The sequence below is a fragment of the Dermacentor variabilis genome, unplaced genomic scaffold (genome assembly GCF_050947875.1).
Source record: "Dermacentor variabilis isolate Ectoservices unplaced genomic scaffold, ASM5094787v1 scaffold_13, whole genome shotgun sequence".
Classification (NCBI taxonomy): domain Eukaryota; kingdom Metazoa; phylum Arthropoda; class Arachnida; order Ixodida; family Ixodidae; genus Dermacentor; species Dermacentor variabilis.
Window position 1 is genome coordinate 37,209,289 of NW_027460291.1, and position 22,858 is coordinate 37,232,146.

The following is a 22,858-nucleotide window of genomic DNA, read 5'->3' on the forward strand; positions in this document are numbered from 1 at the left end:
GGGTCTGATGTGTGTAGGAACTTCACGGAACGCCGACTCACACTCTGGTATCCAGTCGAAAGCTACATCTTTTTACAACAGACGTACGCCTCAATGGACGCACAGTGTCATCAAACCTCGGAACAAAGCAGTGTAAATACGAGCGTAATCCAAGGAAACTATGGAGCACTCGTGCAGACTGCGATGGCTTGAAGGCGCTAACAGTCTCAATATCCTGTGGATCGGGTCGGACTCCATCCTGGCTCAAAAGGTGGCTAAGAACCAATGTCTGGCGCTCACCAAACCAGCACATTGCGTAGTTGAGAATCAAGCCCGCTTTCTCCATGCAATCGAAAACCAGGCTAAGGCGGGCGTTGTGCTCTTAAAACGTACCACCGGAAATGACATTATCATCCTGGTAACAGAGACGTATCTTCTACTTTATTCCACCAATAATTGTGTCCATGAATCTCTCAAATGTGGCGGGCTCATTACGAAGCCCGAACATCATAACGTTAAATTGGAACAGACCGTCTGCTCCCCCAAATGAAGTCTTCTCTATGCCGGCGGAATCCATAGGTATCTGCCAATACCTGATCTTAAATCGAGCGACGGAAGAAGGAGGCAGAATGCAGGCAGTGTATTACGACATTGATTTGTGGGAGCAGGTACACATCTATCTTTGCGACCGCGTTTAGCCTTCTGTAATCAATGCAAAACCTGCAAGAGCCAACTTATTTCTTCACCAGGATAACTGGCATTGCCCAAGAGCTCGAGGACTCTTGCATGACCTTCTTTAACATCTCTTGCACTTGGTCAACAATAATCTTCCGTTTCAATGAAGACACCTGATAAGGCTTTTGCGGGATAGGATGAGCTGAGCCGGTGTCTATCCGATGGCGAACGCGCGAAGATGGAAGACTGGTACGGTTTTCACCTTGGAAGAAGTCAACACGGAAGCATGTCGGGATAGCACTTGTACCTTGGCGTCGGGTTCACATGAAGCCAGACTTGCTGACCATGCCGCGAATTTTCGTTTCAAGAGGGCAGATAGGTTGTTCGTTTGGGTAATTGGTTTCGTCCCTGACGACAGTCAGCGTACGTGTCGCCGTCAACACGTGCGACTTGTCGTCGAGGATAGGGAGCTTCATGTATTTTGGAAGTAGTACGGGCACGGCAGAACAGTTTAGTGCCCACAATGGCATGGTTTAATTGGTCACGGACACAACGCTACTAGTCACCAATATGTCTGTCTTAGCACTGACATCGGTGAGTTGTTGATCTATGGCGTCAAGTGAACCACCCCTATCAACAGAAGTCATGGCAGGAACAGACGCTTGCGACCAAGGAGGCAGCGTCACCTCATCGACAACAACAAATTTCTTGATGCGGACGTCCATCAGAAATTCCTGGGACAAAGACGCTGCTAAAAGAAAGCTCACTGGTACCGCAATTAACAGACGCCCCACACGTTGAAAAAGTCAAATCCCAGGATAACACCATGCGTGCACTCTTCGAGAGCCACAAATTCAGTTAAGAAACACTTCTAAGCCAGCGAAACATTCGCAGCACAAACACCGAGGGAACGAAGCATCTCGCCGCTTACACTATGAAATCTAGTATGACCATCAAGACAAAACATCGCTTTACGACGAAGGCGGCTCTTGAAAGAAAGGCTCATAACAGATATCATAGCCCCAGCATCCGCCAAAGCCATTGTAGATATGCCATCAGTTAACGGCTCACTTTGTTTCTGAGCATTGTAACCGGCAGAGGCGTCTGTGTCGCATTGTTTCCAGCGACCTTACCTCCATCGGTCGCATCGGTTAGTTTCCCGGCGGGGGTGGGGGTGACAATGAACGTCACTGCGGCGAAAGAGAGTGAAGCTGGGGCGCTATAACGTAAAACTATTTCAAACTTTTCTACTCTAATTCTGCTATCAGCCCTCCGCGACTGGTCAAAAACTTTTTTGGACCACCCCCACTTCACCTGTCTGTCACGCGACGTCACGAAAAATGCGATACCTCCCCATATGATATGGCGTGTACACTCTGATTTTGCATGATTTGACCGAAAAAAGAAAAATGGTTATTTCTGATCCGACGCCTTTTCGCCATTAGCCCTCGGCTATTGGTCAAAAGTTTTCAGGCAGCACCCACTTCACCTGTCTGTCAAGCGACGTCACAAAAACGCAAGGACTCACCGCGTCAAAGAGGCGTGTACGTATTAAAGATGCATTAATATGCCGAACAAAACTGAATTTTCTTCTGAATAGCCACATGCTAACCCGTTCCGAAAGGAATAAGAGATGGCTGCCACCGATCGCTCAGGCCCTGGCTACTCGCACCTGCCGGATAGCGTGGGTTTATTTGCATATAATAAAGCATCTTGCCTGGCTTTGTGACTTTTTCGAGCACTATTGGCACATTTATGGCCTTATTCTGCCAACTCTTCTTTGCTGAGGATCTGATTTAGCGTCATTCTTAAGCTTCCGTTGCACGCCGCCGTGATTTTCGAGCAGCCACCGCTAGCTAAGTAAGGCAAAGCAGACTAATCGCAGACGCCGGCACCACCCTCTACATCCGGTTATCAATTTCCAGTGCAGTGGCTCGGCCCTATTGAATACCTCTCCACTTGAGCGTGCTCCTCGCCTCTTGTCAGCCAAATAGATGCGACAAGCCGCTCAATGTAGGCAATGTTATTCGTTCTTCAAGCAAACAAAAGTGATTTCCTATGAACGAGGTCTGCTCAGAGGTGACCTCCTATGAATTGGTCTGCTCAGAAAACCCTGCGGGTGACCGTCTGGTGCTTGCGTCGGCGGTTACTCAAATTTGACGTCAGGAGATTGGAATACAAACATATTGGAATAGGTAACGTTATAGGGTCCCTGGAGTGAAGATGGCGGAGTAAAGCTACGGTCGGAAACAGGAGAATCACTGTGGTGATTGCGTCATAGAGCGTTGTTGGGGAAAGCCTTGACATAAAAATTGTTACAGCGCAATCACATGCAACCACAAAGTATGAAGGACGGGACACAAGCGCCTTCATACTTTGTGGTTGCATGTGATTGCGCTGTAACAATTTTTATGTCAAGTATGCATCAACTCGCCCAGAAGGAAGATTTAATTGGGGAAAGCCATCGCAAATGATCCTTGATACCACGGATGGCCGAAGTTTCGACTCTCGGGCCAACATGACATCGATGGTAGTTCATACTACCTTGACGTCTGGCAGGGCTGGCAAAAGAAACGAGAAATATGCCCAGTGGCACCACAGCTGCAAGACACAGGAGGCTCCATGCCAACGTCGTACGCTTGAACGCTGTTAGGACGCTCGGGCCGATAAGATCGCTCGTTTGGTTCCGGGTAGCAATTGGACAAGCAACGCGGATATCCAGCAGTATCGTCGTAACCGGACTGTTACGGTAAATCGATTGCATCCTTGATGGTGGCCCGCGCGGTAGTATTTCATACCTGTTTCAGCAATGGAGAAAGGAGCCAGCGGGGGACGGTAAAGCTGATAAGCATCATGGAAGACTATGTGGTTGGTCATTTCAGTGTGTCGACTCCACTCCTCACGCACAATCTGCTTAACAGTTAATGTGGGAAAGAGCGATGGGCCGTCGTCTATACGCTGGCAACAGTCGTAACATTAGCGAACCCGCCAAACTTCGGTGTTATGCGCCGCATTTTGAGGGTCTAGAAAGTGCGGCAATGGTGCATTACGTCGACGACTGTGTTGAAGCTCTCCTTGTCGATGAAGAAGTTATAAACATACTCGCCAATTCCCTTCAACAAGTGGCCAACTTTATCTTCGTCTGACATGCGAGGATTGACCGCTCTGCATAGTTTCAGCATGGCTTCCACATACGTTGTGCGTGTCTAGCCTGGATATTTGGCTTTTAAAGCAGCGTCTGCTCTGCCTGCTTCTTCGCGAAGGAATCGCCAAACCGCTTTTTGATTTCTAACACGAAGCCAGCCCATATTGTATGCATATGCTCAGGTTTATAGATCCACATGAGCGCCGTGTCCGTCAAGAAAAACACAACGTTTGAGAGCTGACTTGCTCCGTCCCAATGGTTGCTGGCCCGTTTTTGTGGCTGAGCTACTCGTCCACGTCCTCGCCGGATTTTCCTGCGAAAAATCGAGACACTATCAGAGGCTCGCGTTGCCAGGAACCAGCCGCCGCTGCAGTTGGTACAGTCTGGTTTCCGTATTGATCACGTGACATCTCGATCACCAGCGGTAATGGAGACAGTCCAGCAAGGCCGAGCCTTCAGCGAAGATTAGGCGGTTGGAGAACCGTGTTGGTGTCGTCCAGGTACCTCGCAACCTCCGCCAAAATTGTTGAGGATGATGGTGTGTTGACGGGTGAAGGTGAAGTTAAAGGGCGGCAGAGATGATCGATCGTGAAGATTGCCGTTCAAATGCTACTGCTTCCGTAAGGACCGTCGTTGTCCTACCGTTTACTGTTTATTAATTTATCCTACAGTAACATTTGTTTAATTGTTTATTACGCACCATTTTGTGGAAAATGCCACGTTTACGAAGTCACGAAGCCGTTTTAAGCCAAAAGGACGAAGTTTAAGCAAATCCACGCAATAACCATCATTCCCATGCTGGCTGAACCACCTCACTTACAGCTCACTCAGGCACAAGCGCCAGAGTTCCCTCTAGCACTTATTGTATGAAACTCCATGTTTTCATGCACCCTTATAGAGTCGCATGCGGAGAGCGTTTGCGAGATGCAATAACAAACGGGGTCTATAGTGTGCATGCGTCGAACTCAATGAACCACTTTGCGAATTACTTATGCGTGCTATCGATAGGAGTTGGTCGCTGCAGGCTCTGCCTGTCTTGCGTGCCTATAGCGGCGTGACAACATGGCGGCGGCCACGGCGCCCCCCGTTTCGATTCAAATTTGCCTTTCATACTTGTTCTTCGCGATTGCACAATATAAATGCTAAAATTGGTTTCTGCTTGATAAAAAAAATTCATTTAGCATCCGCGGGTAGTGAAATGCTTCCAGCGTAGCGTCTGGGCAATGTAATCACTGTAATCAATGCAATCATGGAGATATTTATGGGTGGTGGTAACTAAGAAGGCCAGCGCGAGCTACATTGCGGGATCGTACGGCAATGTGGTGCCGGCAAGCCATACATTCTCAAGCGCATTGTTCCTCGACGGATGGTTTTGCAATGCCTGCGCCGTCCATGACAGGCACGGCAATGTGCAATGTGCAATCGCGAAAGCAACAAGCTGACAAGGAGTGGAGACGCACGCTGTACACATGCTAAAGGGACATGACATTTATTTCTCCCGCCTGTTCCTAGGTATCTTTCATTCACGCACAGCGTCATTGCTCGCCCCCTTTTCGCCTATGGTTATGAACCGTTGACACGAAATTAATGCCAGTGTCGGTATTCTATGTAAATAGCGCCATGATCACGAACTGCGCCGCTTTTCCACGCATTTCGCACTGAAGTTTCCAGCCTCGAACGCACTGAATCGGCGAACAAAATAAAGAAATAATCGCAGGCAAGCTTGGAAAGCTGCATAACCAGTTTCCGTACGGCATAGCTTCGTGACTATTCGGACACTCTACATAAGGTCCGTCCCATGCGACGTACGCAACCTGATAATTGTATCTTCGGTCAAGTTCTCATGACAAGAAAATTCTGTTAGTGCTGGCCTCGGAGGGTGCAAGGCTTTTTCATCTGGCTAAGTTAAACAGGCATGCCGTTACATTTCATACTCAGTTATTCTCACTCAGCTGGAAACAAATTTATAGAAGGCTGAATCAAGAACGGCCTTTTCTGGCGTGCTGAAGCATGTTATATGTGATTACGGAGAGATGAATACGTTTTGCTTTCTCTATTCACTCGCAACTGCCCAGCAGATAACTCGGCACATTGAAAGTGCGGGCACAGGTGGAGATATTAACCGTGACAAATGTTTTTTGTTCGCATCGTAAGCTCAAGCGCGCCTTAGCGACCTGCTTGCAGATGACGCTTTGATGACGCAGATGACTAAATGGTTGCTTAAGAATCTGAAGAGGCAAAATTCTAATTGTCTGTTTCAATGTCAACGTGCAGGAACTTAATGTAACGTTCATTAGCTTGCGCTCATGCAAACAAATTGGAAGTCGGCCACCTAAAGCATTAGAGTTGGTTTATGGATTGGTCGAGTATTCACAGGGTACCATGCAGATCATCACCAGGAAATCTGAAGTTGACTAAAGATGTATTGCATTTAAAAATAATAAAACATAGCGCATTTCGCAAGCATTCATAGTCAATATACGGCACCTTGCCGATACTCTTGTAAATGAAGGTCCAATAATCAATGCGCTCTGCACTCCTTTGCAAATGTACACCCTTTGGGGTGTACATTTGCTACGCAACAGTAATCGTCATCTGTCTTGCTTCCGTTTCCTTTCTTCAAAACGCTGCGCTCGCTATTTCCTGTCGAGAATGCTTTGTCATGCTGATAACGCGCATGCCGTTCGTGAATTGGAAGTACCGGGCTCGCAGCATTAAAGAAAGGAAATGCGGAGAACACAGATGACGAGTATTGTTGTGTGGCAAGATACAACCCAAAGGGTGTAATTACGCTCACACGTTCAGAAAAGTTTACACCCTTTGAGTCGTATTTTTCCACACAACAATAAACGTCATCTGTCTTGCCCACATTTCCTTTCTTTAACGCTGCGAGCCCGGTACTTCCAATTCACGAACGGCATGCGCGTTATCAGCATGACAAAGCATTCTCGGCAGGAAATAGCGAGCGCAGTGTTTTGAAGAGAGGAAACGGAAGCAAGACAGATGACAATTATTGTTGTGTGGCAGATATACACCCCAAAAGGTGCAAACTTTTTTTAGAGTGTAAGAGTGTGTGAGTGGTAGCCTAAAGGTCCCAAATCGAACGAATGACGAGATGTCCTGAAGCTATAGGGAGCGCGCAGCAATCGATGGAACTGAAAATGGCAAGCGTAATGCTAAGTGAGAGGCAGACTACAGTATGGATTAGGAGGCAAAGGTAGTTGACACTGTGGCAGAAGTGTGTAGAGGAGCAGGTCATGTAATACGTATACATAAATAGATAACTAGTGGTCTGATAGCGTGAAAGTGGGTGGCAAATGAAGAAATATGCAGTCGAGTGTTGTGCAGGGTTAAATGGTGAAATGTAAATAATATAATTACAAGCACACGGGGGGGGGATGCAGAGTCGACTGACGCTGGATAGATGCAAATGGAAATTGTTGTAATAGACCTTTGTATAACATAGATCGTAAATTCTCCGATGATGATTAAGCTGAAGCGAAGCGAAGATTAATACTTGCCTGGAAAGCGAGCATTGCAAGGTTTCGCGAAACTTCCTCCTAATAAGAATGTTTCCACATTAGCTGGCGTTTGTGCGCCCTCGACCCATGACAGGGATTGACTGGACAGAGAAATCAGCTCGGCGATAGTTAATAGCTCAGGACACAGTACGCAAACGAACTTTTACGAATGCTCGCCGCCATGAAAATCTGCAGCACGCGTTGTGCGCTTCGCCTGTATGCTGGAAAGAGCGGCAGGTTGACGCGCGCAGGCACAGAAGCAGTGTCCGAGATGCTATTTTGATGGGTTGGCGCTTCCACGCCGCAGCAAGAGCGCACGTGACGCTAGTGCGAGTCTTCTTGCGCTGTTCTAGACGGCACTGGTAGTGATGAGAGAACCGGCGGGTGGTGCTTGTTATGTGCAGGTCTCTTGCCCTCATGATCGCTTATCATTGCTGCTTTTGATTTTTCTACTTTCGTGTGAGTAGTATCGCCCAAGATCACATAAGCTGAGACCGAGCTCTCATAATTATGCTGATTCTGTGGCGACGTTTAGTTCATTTGATTGGCGGCATTGCGAAGCTGCTGTCACCACCCACACTCCTATTCCTCTTACTTACCTTTACTGGCGCCATGTCAGAGCAGGATCAGCTCTTTGGATGGGTGGAGTTCGTAGGAATTGAGGATGTGAACCAATGGAAACATTAAGGCTGCATTAGAGGCTGATCAAGTGGGTCATGTGTTAAGGAAATCACGCAAAAAAAGTTAAACGCAGTCTTACCAAACGAAGAAGAGAGACAAACTTTTTACGATAAGCAGGACATATTGGCCTGGCTGATCGCCTGGCATGCTGCCGCAGGCTACTTGCTGCAATCATTGTGTACACTGTGATCATATAGACGCCAAAACAGCACATACACTCGCAGACATGCAGATACGCAAATGAAACATTTGAAAGAATTTCGTTAACGCCGTTGACTCTTAGAAACGCCAGTGGTGCTTTCGTATCGCGCAACAAGTGGGTGGTGCTTCCCCACAGGTTGGCAATGTCTCGCAGTTGCAGGCTAGAGTAGCGCTGCAAGTGCAGTACCTTCAGGTATTATCGCTCTAACACGTAGCGGCAGCAACCTCGTAGAACATGTTACAAGTCCTCAGGAGCGTTACATTCGTTGCACATTTGTGACATGATTCGTTTGCCGCAGCAATGCACGCATACCTATTGCGTAGGCAATGTTGGTGACTCCTCCGTGTCCCAGCGAGGCGAGGAAGCGAAACGCGTTGAAAAAGGCGAATGAGCCAGAAAAGGCTGTGGCCACTCCTGATGCCAGCGAGAGGAGCGTTGTGGTGAAGATGGCTGGACGCCGGCCACACCTGCGAGAGTGCACAAGGGTTAGTTCCCGCAGGTGCATCCTTACGGGTTTATAATGCCGAGGCTGAAATTACAAAGTCAGTCGGAAGTTGGACGACGCTGTGCACCGGTGACCCACTACCAGGGGCGTAGCCAGGGGGCTTGTGGGGCTTATGCTCATGGGGCTTATGCATTAACCAGGCTTATTGGGCTCCAGCCCCTCCCTCCCCCCCCCCCCCCCCCCGAAATGTTTTCGTGCAGTCATGCACCACCGACCAAAACAACCCCCGGCGCCGGAAATCATTCTGGATTTTGTCTAGAATGTCTTTTTCACGCTCGAAAAGACATTTCAGCACGAACATTGTGAACTCGGGCTGGATTTCGCACCAACGCCCATGCACCGGGAGTCACATAACACAAAGAGCCTCATCCAAGCGCAAAGTTTCAAGGGCGTTTTGATGGCCAGCGGGGTCGTCGCGGCATTTCGCGGAGGACGTGGAATCTATGGAGTGCATGAATTCTGAAACCCATTATGGGTATAAAGTTCTCATGAACTTTTGCTGCGGAATGTGCATTGACATTTCTCAAGTCGTGCTTTAGATCTTCAATTCCGGAAATTTGTGGAATTGTTGTTCTTATAAAGATAGGACCTCAAAGGTACACTGACTTTTCTAAAGTCGTACAAAGTAGCATACAACGAGAAAAGCCAAGTCAACACATTATCACACAAGTTCACAAAGCGCGCAGCGAGGTCCGGTGAGACGAAGCGTTGTGGTGCTTCATTTGTGCCGTCATGTCACAGAAAAGGATATCAACATTTCTTTCACCTGCTCCAAAGTATCCAAGGCAAGACACTAAAGCCAGCAAAGGCAGCTACGTTCTTATATTTTTTTGTAGTTTGAATTTTATTCACGAGGACCACATTGAGCCTCTTCAATTTTCTTGTTCTCGCTGCCCGTGGGCTGCCAGAGCCAGCCAGAGCGCATGCGATTTTCTCATGTTACCCCGTAAACCGCACGGCGCACTTCGGTGCACGTTCGTTTTTCTCTGGCCAAGTGGATTTTCGCCTGGCAGAGTTTTGGACGCTTTCTGGCTAGCGGACGAGAAAAAGAAACAATGGTCACTCGCCGGTATCACTGTGGGGTCTCGACGGATTGCAACGCGTTCGCTTGAGAGCGACCTCTCCGGAAAGTCTTGTCTCGCCGGTGTAGGATACCGAGCACTATGCGTATGGTTTTCTGTGGATCAAGCATCCTACGTTTTCTTCGATATTCCTGCAGTAGCCTCATTATGCGCCAAAAGTAGGCATTCGATTGTGGCCAACATGCTTTCCTCCGGGCTTTTTCATTTCGGTGCCCCCGCCCCACAAAAGAAAAAAAAAACATTCTTGCAGCGCAGCAAATCGTCGCATGCTGAAAGTTCAATTTTGCTACTTCTTTTTTTTCTGAAAGTAATGGGCCACGCCATTCTTCAGTTGCCGGATACTCTGATTATATTATTGGGATAGCAATTATATTGACACTCCAGACGCATTCCTACCATCGCCGTCGCCGTCATGTTATGTATAAAGTCCAAGGGCGATAACATTGTGACCGCGCGCCGCATGCTGTATGTACGAGTGAAAACGTAGAGAGGGGAGGGTGGCATGGGTGAGCCGACGATGGTGGTTCAGTCTTGTGTGCGCAAAGGAGAAAAGCGGGGATGAAACACACCACCTTCACTGGCGCGCGATACGTCACGGGTTGTGGAGGGAGGGGGGCAGGCCTTAGGATTCTCTGATCTGTAATCTGTGATTGCGCAACATGTTCATTTGCCTAGTTTGACGCATTATATATAGTGAGTTTTTGTTAGATACCGAGATTTATTGGATACATACGTATATTTTTATATCTTGTCGCGAGGTATTGTGTATACGTGCAGTGAACTTTGTTTCCAGTGACACTTTTTGCCATTTATCAAACTGTACGTATCTTCGCATTTGCATATTTCATTGTATCTTCGCATTTCTAAAGTACGAGGGTGAGTCAAATGAAAGTGAGCCAACCCATCCCGCGCAATAATGGTTCGGTTCATTATCTGCGAGGCCTGTGCGTAAAAAAAAATTATGGGGTTTAACGTGCCAGAACGACTCTCTGATTATGAGGCACGCCGTAGTGGAGGACGCCGGAAATTTAGACCACCTGGGGATCTTTGACGTGCACCTAAATCTAAGTACAAGGGTGTTCTCGCATTTCGCCGCCATCGACATGCGGCCGCCGCGACCGGCATTCGATGCCGCGATATCGTGCTCAGTAGCCCAACACCATAGCCACTGAGCAACGACGGCGGGTGAGCCTGCGCGTAGCTCACAGGCATCTCTCATCTACAAAATTCACACAGGTGTCAGGATAAATGTTCTTTAATGCTTTCATACACTGGATTGAACATAATTGCGTGACATAAGGGACGCTCCAAAAGTTGAACAGCGTGGGCTTTTGACAGATGAGGATGTTTCCCAAAAAGAAATTGGTCGCCGTGGGACTCCCGTGTACGTTGAATATCGCATTTCATTGGCCACTGCGAAGGGTTGGAGCAAACGGTTCAAAGAAGGACGTGAAAGTTGCAAATATGATCCAAGACCGGGCCAAAACCGCCATGCAATCACCCCCAACACCATGGCAAATGTTGATGAGCTGATTAGACAAGAACGGAGGATAAGCATCAATGAACTGGCAGAGCATGTGAACATCAGCCACGGTTCGGTTCACACCACATTTCATGAACATCTCGGTTATCGGCTTTTGTGTGCGCAATCAATGCCCAAGATTTTGAAGATGGATAAGTTCGGCGCTGCCTTTACTCATCTGATTCGGTATCACACTGAGAATGATGACTTCTTGTCTGCAATTGTGACCGGGGACGAATCACGGTGCCACTACTACGAGGCTGAAACGCGACGGCAAAGCTTACAGTAGAAACATTTGAATTCACCAGCCCAAAGAAAGGAAAGGCCGTCATTTCCGCCGGAAACGTATTGTTGACTTTTTTTTTCTATCGTCAGGAGGCATTACTGATTGAATTTGCTAAAGCTCGAAAGACTATCGATCGTTTCCAGTATTGTGAAACGCCGGATCGGCTGCGTGTCGCAATCAAGAACAAACAACGTGGAAAATGCACGAATGGGGTCATCTTGCTCCCCAACAATGCCCGTTCCCACGCCGCTGATGTGGTTAATACAAAACTTGCAAAGTTCAAGTGGGAAGCGCTGCAAAATCCGCCATAGAGCCCAGACCCGTCGCCTTGCGACTTCTGCATTTTGGGGCGATTTCAAAAAGTGCTCAAGGGAGCCAGATTCGTGTAGGATGATGACGTGAAAAGTCACTTACAGACTTTTTGAAGCAGCAACTCAAGGAGCTTGATAAAACGGGAGTCCCGCGACTCGTTAGTCAGTGGGACAAATGTCTAAATCGTCATGGAGACTACTTTTCAATAAAGTACGTCGTTTGTCATATATTCGCATTGGCACATTTTCATTTGACTCACCCTCGTATATATTGCAGAACTCCTGCTTTTTATATGTGCTCTCTGTTGTGACTATAATTTCAGTGCAATTACTCACAATACACGACCAGTGACACCTGCTCCTGCGCAATACATTGGAACAAAGGACAGTGACATTGAGGTTTTGGCCTGGCCGTCGCATTTGTACAAATATGTTAACGAAGTTCTTGAAAGGCAAAGTTTCATTAAAATATTTGTCCTCAACTTGTTCATTTCATGGCCTTTACATTTTTCATATCAGCGGCATGCGCTGCTTTGCTGGTTTCAAACTGATATTGTTCTAAAGTTCGTGTGATATTTTCTTTACTTATTAAATAGACAAAAAACATGGAAGCATTGATATCAGTTATTTCGGGTACAATTTTTGGGGCATACGAGTATATTCTTTCATGAGAAAGTACATATTTTACTAGTCTTGACAGTGCGTAGCGTTCAAGAATTCGTTTAGAGCATCTTTGGCAATGGCAATGCAGTTATTATTCATGCATTTGATCCCTCCACAGATTAATAACGAGGAGACCGAGCTACAACGTAAGCCTCCCTCGAAAGAAACTTCTGGCTACGCCACTGCCCACTACGTTCCATAACAGGCGACGGACAGAGAGTGAAAAGGAGCAGACAAATGAGAGACGATGACAGGAAAGCAAGAATACTGAAGAGGAAGCTCTAGCTCGGGATCAAGCCCGATGCTGCCTATTCAAATACTTGTAAAAAGCAAGGAAACTTGTCAGCGTTTTTCAGATAACGTGCTTCATACGATATGGTTCAGGAAAACGAAATGGTCAGAGGGAGCGCGTGAGTTTTCGGCTGCCGACTCACTGGAGCAACCAACTTGTTGATCGCGAAAGAGAGGAAGCCCCCGGCTACGACGCCATTGCTTGTCTTCTAACTCGCGAGAATGCCTTAATCAACGCAAGAAGTAATTGACTTTCTTACATAACCACTGTAAGCAATATATGAAGATAATGGCCGTATATACACACTGCTCATGTGGCGCACAAAATATTCTGGACTATCCGCAGACGGAACAATAAGAATAGGAAAACGCGAGTACATAGTATTGCTTAGACACAATTCCTTAGCTGGATGTGTCTGCGATGAACTGCTTTCTGCGGATTAAAAATAAATGAGTATCCACCAGTGATGAACTTGTTCTGTTCAAAATAATTACACGGCGAGATTCAAATAAAGACGCGTTTATAAATAAACCTTTATTTCTCTCTCTCTCTCTCTCTCTCACTCGGGCATGAGCGCACTACACGAGCGGCAACGAGCTTGAATGAGTTACGAACGATCGGTTTCATATCATTTTTCACGTGTCTGCACTGTCGTGTTGCTTCTCGTCGAATATTTTGGATTTGATAATGCGCATCTGAATTAATCTACAGGGGGCTTTGACTAGCCAGACTACACACGTCTGGAAGCGGGGCGGACCAGACTGATACTTCTGTCGACGAACTAACCCTTCGTAATTTATGTTCCAGGCTTTGTGTGGCGGAATTACAACAATACAAAAAGTTTAAGCTTCGCTATAAATAATTCTGTTCTGAGGACGTACTGCATGACAGTATCGCTCGCGTCACATTGACGTCACTGCTTATTCAGACTTGCCTAGTGCACTTGGAAATTACGCAGCGTGGTGAAAAATAAATAAATAAATAAAGATAGTACTCTTACAAAAAGGAACTAAGCTCCGTAAAACAAAAAAAAAAACAATCTGAGGGACTGCCCACGAGCATGAGTTGCACCTCCCCTTTCCATTCAGTAAGAAAGGAGGGAGCCTTGCAATGTGAAATAACACGATACTCTTCATTTTTTGCTTCCTTTCTATCACATAATTTACTTGTTTGTATACAATTCATGTCACTATTCTTTGACGCTTACCGCAACATGCGCCTTGCCTGCCATTGCCACTCACTTGCATGAATACCACTTTATTAAAAACTGCTGTCGCGGCTTCTGTGAACTACCTGCTTCTTTGAAATGCTCTTTTTTTCGCTTCTTCAATTACGCAGGGTATGCGAGTGCTATAGCGGTGCTCTTGAGAGATTTTCTTTTAATTATTGATCCGCGCCTAAATAAACGTTACCGTTACCTCATTCTGCTCTTCTTTTTGCAAGTGTACGTGCTTTTTTCCATTCTTGTAACAAAAAGAAAATAATGGCTCTGCTGCATCACTTGATTTTTGTATTTACTGATTGGTTTTCTATTCGAAACGGTATGGTGCTTGCTGGCGTGTACACCTGTGAGCCAAAAAAAAAAAAAAAAAAGCACAGGGACTACAGGCTCGCAAAAAAAGAAAAGAAAATACGATTTTTATTGTAATTCAGACGCACATACTGAAATTGACGATGGCAGAGGAACGTTTGTGTTGCAAATTTTGGTCCTTATTCCTCAATTTCAAGCGGCATTCTAGGCGGATAGGAAAATTAGCTTTATCACGGAATCCTTGGCCTGCATACTTTTGCTCAACGCAGCACACACATAAACGTTTCCGATCGCAATAAATGTTGTGAAAGAAAACGGGGCAAGAAAGTTCTGTCTTGGCCTGGATGGAGAACTTGTAGAATTTTGTATGGAGACTTTTCAGGTTTGCGACCAGTTACAATGTTTTCTTTTTGTTTATTTTTTATATTTGACCTTATCGCCACCATGACAACATAGTAATCATAATTCCTTGTTGCGGAGACATTTCTGCACAGGACAAAGCTGCCTGGCTTTGGCATGGAATAAGGCCTTATCAGCTGTGCGCTGTAACATCCTATACAGAGTCCGGTTTATTGTAGCACGCAGCGGCAAATAACGATCAGTGCGAAATTTGGGATACTTTTTAGTTTTTTACGAGGGTTATTCAGAAAGTAAGGGCCGCTTGCTTATATTTAAATATTTACACGTCAGAATAAAGTTTTATATGTGCAGCTCTATATGTTAGTTCTTCGCGAAGGTAATGAAGTTATTGTTCTGGCGCAGTAGTCGTCTGCTTTTCGGAGAATGCAGACGACAATGTTCGCGAAAGTTGTTGCTCCCGCCTGTTGCGAAGTGCGAGTTATAAGTCGATTTTTGCATGCGATAGGATCATCATCTTTGGAAATTTATGGGGAGTTGTGCTTTAGTTTATGGGCCTACAGTGATAAGTGAAGGAAATGTCAAGAAATAGTGTTGAGACTTCAAAAATGGCCGCATAGATGTGCACGATGAAGAGCGCAGTGACAGGCCCAACATCGAGATCAATGAAACTGTTCAAGCGTGAATCGCGGTTAAATCGACGATTGAGAGTTAGTGGGCTGTTAAGTTTCCCCTTGTTCGACGCACTATAATTAACGCGATTGTAACGCTGCAAGCTCGGAAATAGCAGAGTGTGTGCAAGGTGGGTACCGAAAATTCTTACCGACTAACTCAAGCAGCAAAGAATGTCAAGTGGACGAGCGATTTCGGACCGCTACCGACATGACGGAGAAGAGTTGTTTTCGCACATTGTTGCAGGCGGCGAGACTTGGATATCCTACGGCACCGCAGACACAAAACAACAATCAATGCAGTGGCGCCACTCCTCTTCACCAAAAGCGAAAAAAAAATGAAGCTGTCTCCTTACTCGAGAAGGAAAATGATGGCTAGCGTTTTCGGGGGCGAAAAAGCCGTTGTTTTGGTGGACTTCTTGGAACGTGAGACCACAGTTACAGCTGACATATACTGCGGAACGCTCACCAAACTCAGAAGTGCGATTAAATATCGACGGCGCTTGAAACTGTTGTTTGGTATTGTCCTCCTCCATGATAACGCACGAAGGAAAAAGATTAAAGATTTTCGTTCGGAACATTTTGCTCAGTCATCCTGCAGTCCCGACCTTGCACCAAGTGTCTATTTCCTCTTCCATTTGAAACAGTGTCTTGGGTGATAACGGTTTAAAGACAATGAGAAACTCAAGACCGCCGTCGACAACTGGTTCCATTCCCAGGCGGCGAGATTCTATGCAGAGGGCCTAAAGAAACCGGGGCAGCAGTACGAAAAGTGCTTAGAAGGTAACAGTGATTATGTAGAAAAGTGAAGTAGGCTTGTACTAAACTAAACCAGCCAATAATAACTTTCAATAGCGAATACATATTCTTCTAGGAACAAGCGGCGCTTACTTTTTGAATAACCCTCGTATATACGCGATTAAGTGGGAAATTCATCGACTGATAAGCGGAAGCATGCTTACGGCACCAATTATTTGGCACGCGTTCACGTATTTATGTCTTCGGTATTTTGCGCGTTACTTACTGGTGTACGGAAATAATTAGTCAACCGCGCATTAAAGTACACGCAGCACAGGTTGTAGCAACTGGAGAAGTACTGCAAGTAAAGCCAGAGAGATAACGTGTGCATAAAACCATTGTCACTGCAGATTACAATTATCCCATTGGTACATAAGATTCTGGGCGAAATTCACTAAGCTGCGTCGTTCGTACGCAATTTCTTGGCCAAAAAGTTCGCGAACGTTAAAATAAGAGGGCAGCCGAAGTGGCAGTGCTCTTATCTGCATGAGAGCGAGAAGGAAGCGAAGCTACAATTAAATCACAAGAAAGGAAAGAACCGCGGTCAACTAATAGCATTATTGTACATCATGCATCTGTAATTGAGGTTATACTCTCACGCCAAATCACTGCACACCTCTGATTGTGCGACTATAATATTACTCTTAAAGTTTACACCCTCCGGGGCTTATCTTGTCCCACAACGATAATGGCCATCTGCCTTGCTTGCGTTTCCTTTCTTGAAAACTCAGCGTTAGCTACTTTCCTGTCGAGAATGCTGTGTCAAGCTGATAACGCGCAAGTCGTTCATAGCATGGAAGTAGCAGGCTCTCAGCGTTGAAGAAAGGAAATGTGGGCAAGACAAAGGCCTATATTGTTGTGGGAGAAGACACGACTCAACGGGTGTAAACTACTTTAGGAGTGTACAGTGACCGCCCACAGCCTCTACAGCGCTACATACGGGCAAGCTAAGGTGTGTGCGCATTGAACGCTTCCTTTTAGGTAATCGCGCGGGCAAGCTGCAGCGTCTATGATGGACATGGTGTTTTTTGCAATATCTGAATGAATTCGCCCGCTGCGAATGTTTGCCGGATGCTTGAACCCAGGCGCAACAGACAGCTGTTGTTATGATACTCCACTAACTTATTCCAAACTACTCCAAACGGACACTGTTACAATGTTGTTGACTAAAATATCGTGAAAATACGCTGCTAGTACGACGCGAACTCTAAATTTGAGGCGGAAGTTCAACACCTCTAGATAGACGGGCAGGTTGTTATTGTGCAGCTTGCGACGTCCTGCCCAGGAAGGGTAACTATACCAAAAATTAAAAAAAGGGACCGAAAAGCCACCGCAAGAAACGGCGATTCCTTATATTCTCGGTTTTTTTCATGGATAGAAGAATGTCTGCCAGAAAGCAAATGTTGCGGTTTTCACGTCTTTTCCGACGAAGATTGCGTATCTCTGCAGAAAAAAAAAAGGAAAAAGGAACTGCCCGTGCATGAAAGGTACTACTGCTTGCTATTGCTAACCATGGCAAACAATGCTTTCAGAGCACACATTCCTTTGTTTACCTGTGCCGCTCTCAAGAGGCGTCCTCAATGACCGGCCAAGAGAGCTGGACAACCTAGTTCATAAGGAATGCAATAGTAACTTGTCAATGCAGGCACTAGTGGCAGTATATAGGTGTTTGCCATACTTTGATAATTTCATCATCAATAGCTGCAGCAGGGACAAATGTGCGTGGGAAATCATCAAATCGGCAGAAACTTATTCCGAGGACGACGAACATGCGTCAGCCCTCCGTCCATGCCTTTATCTCGGAAATAAATTTTGCACCTTTATATATGCGCTTTGAACGCCCCGATGACAAATTTGTCTTCTTCGGTTTTTCAGATGTTGCCTCGCTGTTTTCTTTCTCTCAGTGTATGCATGTAAATCTGTTGATCATTCAATGAAAATCTATTGGAAGTAAGCACTGTGTCCGTTTCATTTTATCTACGGTCCTGTTCAAGTCGCGCTGTTACAAGCACACATTTATATCGAAGAATTAAAGCTGGTCATTTCGCAAGTATACTCTCCTATATTGTTATGCATTTGCATAGTCTGACTTGGGCAACAATATCCGTAGCCAAAATTAATAATAATATTTGGTGTTTTACGTGCCAAAACCACTTTCTGATTATGAGGCACGCCGTAGTGGAGGACTCCGGAAATTTTGACCACCTGGTGTTCTTTAACGTGCACCTAAATCTAAGCACACGGGTGTTTTCGCATTTCGCCCCCATCGAAATGCGGCCGCCGTGGCCGGGATTCGATCCCGCGACCTCGTGCTCAGCAGCCCAACACCATAGCCACTGAGCAGCCACGGCGGGTCGTAGCCAAAATTAACTCTCAGTTATCTTCTGCAGAGGTCGCACACCTCGTCGGAGCGTAAATCGTCATCTGTTAGGTTGGCTAAAATGAAACTCGTGGTTAGCCTAGGCACCGATTAATTCGAAGAGGGGCATCGAGGCCCGCTTCTTTGTTTTACACTGCGTCAGTCGGTAGCTTCAGTCGCATTCTAAGCGGGTGAAATCATGACATATTTAACAGGGAGAGGCGGGCTAGTTGGTGGTCGACATTCGAATGCATCATGTAACCGGGCAAGCGACAACGGACGAAGAAGGTCTGTGTGTTTTCTTCTTCGTCCGTTGTCGTTTGCCCGGTTACATGATGCATTCCGAAATCATGACACACATTCATGTTAGAAAAAAGAATAAGAATGCACATAGGAAATATTAGGCTTAACTTAAGGAACATAAATGCGCATTCCAAAAGAAGTTATCATAAGTTGATCGCTGTTTTTTTTTCTCACTCAGACTACGGTTTTGATTTGTCGGTGGTTACTTATTTTAACGTGTCCCTATAAGCGTAATGCGAAGGTCAAATTGTGATATGTTCGGCAGCCGTCATAAAATAAATGTGAAGATTAGCAGCATCCATACAACATTTCAGTTTTTGCTGACACTGATGGCATGTAACGCGAAACGTACACCCTGTGTGAATAGCCCGCATTCTGCTTTCGTAGCCGGATTGGGTACCATAAGTTAGTTAGTGTTCACAAGTGCATGCGCATCGCAACGTAACACTGGTCACATTCCTGCGTGAAGGTGAAAAAGACCAGTCTTACCAGTCGGACATGTGAGAGAAGATGAAATTGCCGACCATGAAGCCGAACATGAGTATCGACTGCGACATGTCCAGCATCCATAGGTCTTCGCACACGACATTCCACTGTATGACAAAAGCAAAGGAAAAATTAAATTAGGCAACTAATATGAGATTCGCTAGATGGCAAAATCACGAAGAAGCACGACAAAGCTTACTTCCCTTTCGATGCTGCAGTTGATGTCGTTAAAAATTGCGTACAGTAAGTAGCCAGATAAACTCATACCGAGAAAGAGATTTTATAGTAAACAGGTACACACAAGCACGATTACCTGGCTAATAACGTGTGACATCCTCGGGTAATTCGCCCCGTAATCTCTACAAATCCTGCAGGGCGCAATGTGTTCCGAAATGGGGCAGCGGAGCGGCCACAAGTTCGAGGAAGAAATTGCTCGGCTTCGGTGCACACTGCTAGCACCCCATAGCAGTTTGAACCGTGAATGCTGCGTGGATAGTTTGATAATGGCGTGAAATTGAGGCCACTTTTCGACATGCCGCACCCCTCGATAGCCCTTTTTTCTTTCCAGCGAACGACCACTAAATATAGTTGTTTGTGTCTGTTGTTTTGTACAGGCGCTGTACTAGTCAAGCTCTGCTTGCAATAGAATCGCAAGTTCGTAATCAGCTTAATATGATCGCCCACATCACCTCAAGTTCGAAAATGCTGTCATAGATGATATAGGCGGTTCCACTGCCAATTTAAAAGTGAACAGAGCGATGTCAAAAATTCTTACTAGCTTAAGAGGTTAAGACGCACTTAACTGTTACAAAATTGTTCACTTTAAGGCATTCCTTACAGTGGTGTCTGGCAGTTAATTCGTTTTGTTTTTTTGTCCTCACTATCGCTCGACAAACTTCACTAAGGCGGGTACAAAAATTCTATGGGCGCTACTTCCTTTGCCATGGCAATGTGAGTCCGCGTCGGCAATGTAAGTCCGCGCTTACATGGCAATGTGAGTCCAGTTGGTCCGCGTCGTCTGTAATGCGCGCTGCTCGCAGAGCCTGCTGGGATTGCACAGCGGCTCTCCGTCGATTTTTCGGGCACGTGTGGGCAACAACAATTAAAAAAAACTTCCCTGGCCTGGTGAGGACGGTCGAGGACGGTCCATGCGCACCCGTGTGGTTTACCGACGATGCTAATAACCGCATACGGCTTATCCGCTAGATGAGACCAAGACACTCCCCTGATCGACCATGCACTAAGTGCCCCATTGTTCATTCAAAATTTATTTGTCTTTGCCGCTCTCTGCCCAAAACTGGCCCTTGCGCCATTAAAACCCATTAATCATCATCAATGTATTTACTTATTTATTGTGGATTGAATACGTAGACCATTATGGTATGCCACCAGCTTTAAAGGAGTCCTGAACCACTTGTTATCGGCGCGGGGAAATGAATTTACGTTTAAAACAGACTGTTTAAGAAATACTCTGCCGCAAAAAAATACTTCAATGCATTCAGCAGAAGCAGGGTGAGTGGCAGTCAAAGATCGCCTGTGGTCGCCACTTCACGGTGCTCCTTCTTCAGTGCCTTGCACTGCGAAGGCTACGGCGGAGCGGGGTGGAGCCCATAATGATCCGCCTACTGAACGCCACCGTGGCGCGCAGTTCAGATTTGATTTTCGGTGTTCACAAAGACGCCACTATTTCCGATTTTGGCGCCTTCGACGTGCCAAACTTGGAGACTATTCGTCAGCTTACGTTTGAGTTCACGGCATCTCATCACTTTGATATGCTACAGTGCACTAGATAGCTACGTGCGTCTGTTCTCGCACCGAGTGACATGAATAGCACACACCCTTTCGCAGTTATCTTTATGACAATCACAAGGGTCGAACAAAGTTCAGCTTCATGTTCGCTCGCGCTAGTACGTCGGCGCACATTGGCTAAGCGATTGATGCCGCATTCCGGACTCTCGTTGAATGGAGTCCTAACCTAACGAACTTCAACCATGATGGCGACACACCTCGAGGGTGTGCAACTCGGGAAGCAGACGCCTCGAGTCACGCCGCCCACAGATACCAATCAGAGCATGCTGTTGTCCTCAGCGAGCCGCAGCGATCTAGAGAGCGGACTCGTCGCGCCACCACGCGGCGGCCGCGGTATCTACGCTGCCCTGCAGACGCAGCCACATGCGACTGTAGCGGCTAATATGCGTACGACAGTGCTTGAGTGCGCGGTCGCGCTCATGTGCTCCAGCCTGGCCGTGCTGCGTGGCGCGGACCAGCTTTGTTCTGCACCAGCTTCACCGACGGATAGTAGCCAGAACCGAATGGCGCATTTTGCGCAATACACCTAGCCAGGAGCGGCCAGGAGTGAGCGCGCGCTGGCAAGCGTACGTCTGGTCTGACCTTAAATTCCGCGAGGTTCGAGGCTAGTTCAGTGTTCAAAACAAATAGAAATTAGCGAGACCCGACGGATGGAACACGGTTACGCAGTCTGACCAAAGCTTGACAGCAGATGATAGCCAGCGGTAGTACGATAGTCGAAGTTTCGGAAATACGCAATTCCTATCGAAATTCGAAACGCTGATTTTTGCTTACTTCAGCTTCTTAACCTGAGTCAACATAAATGTACACAGTGACAGTAGGAAGAAGCGCGCTGATCCAAATACTCTTCTAGACGGCTAATTTCGGCTATTGGCCAATAGCAGACGGGTATGAGGCCCTGCTATATGACGAATTATAGCAGCAGAAGAGAGTGAGGAGAAGGTTTCTGTTGAAAAGAGAGTGTTTGAAAAAAAGATGACTTCGGCGCTCAGCTTAAGAGCTTCACGTGGCGCCCATGAGTGCAAAAGTTGGCTCAGATGTTCACAGTAGTGTGCGTTATCAAGGGACTGAGTTTATTCACCAAGTCGGAAGGTTTTCAGGATCCCTTTAAAACAATGTTAAATTGTTAAGTGAATGAAGGATTAGGATGAATAAAGTGAAACATTTCAGCTGTCTAAGTTCGAATCAATAGCATTAACTAGCACGAAGCATTTAATCACGTCCACATAAAGTGGGACGCCAAGGAACCTATGGAAACTACCTCGCTGGACACGGTCCTGTCGTGGAAGCTGTCATCGAAGTCCCAGCTGGAGCATGGAACGGAGGCGACATGCACCGAAGTGTGGTTGGACGGCTGGGCCTCGTCGCTCATGAGATCGGGCAGTGAGATCAGGCGCGACAGTTCGTCCCAGCCGTGCATGTGACATCTGCTCGGCGCCGTGACGCCAGCCTCGCTGGTTTCCAGGGGCAACGCGAAGTTCCTCCACTGTTGCGTGGTCCAGTTGCTCAGGTGCGCCGGCTTTTCGCACCAGTGGTCCTGCGAATCGAACAAGCTATCTGAGGGGAAGGGACGCCGACATTCATCCCGACTAAGGAGTCAGTATTACGAAGAGAGCTAAACAACGGCATGGAGGATTGGCAGCAGTATGAAAGGCAACATTCAAGGTTTATTCAATGCAC

The 22,858-nt window shown here is 46.6% G+C and overlaps 1 protein-coding gene across 2 annotated transcripts in view; it reads right to left on the reverse strand.

Annotated features, from left to right (window-relative positions):
• LOC142566819 (organic cation transporter protein-like) overlaps positions 1-22,858 on the reverse strand; it is a 196,469-nt gene that overhangs the window by 87,270 nt on the left and 86,341 nt on the right. For both annotated transcript variants that reach the window (XM_075677704.1, XM_075677706.1), the window contains 3 exons: positions 22,440-22,715; positions 19,373-19,476; positions 8,516-8,670 (listed from right to left, as the gene is read on the reverse strand). In XM_075677704.1, coding sequence (XP_075533819.1) covers positions 8,516-8,670; positions 19,373-19,476; positions 22,440-22,715 — 535 coding nt within the window. The remainder of the gene's footprint in view (positions 1-8,515; positions 8,671-19,372; positions 19,477-22,439; positions 22,716-22,858) is intronic.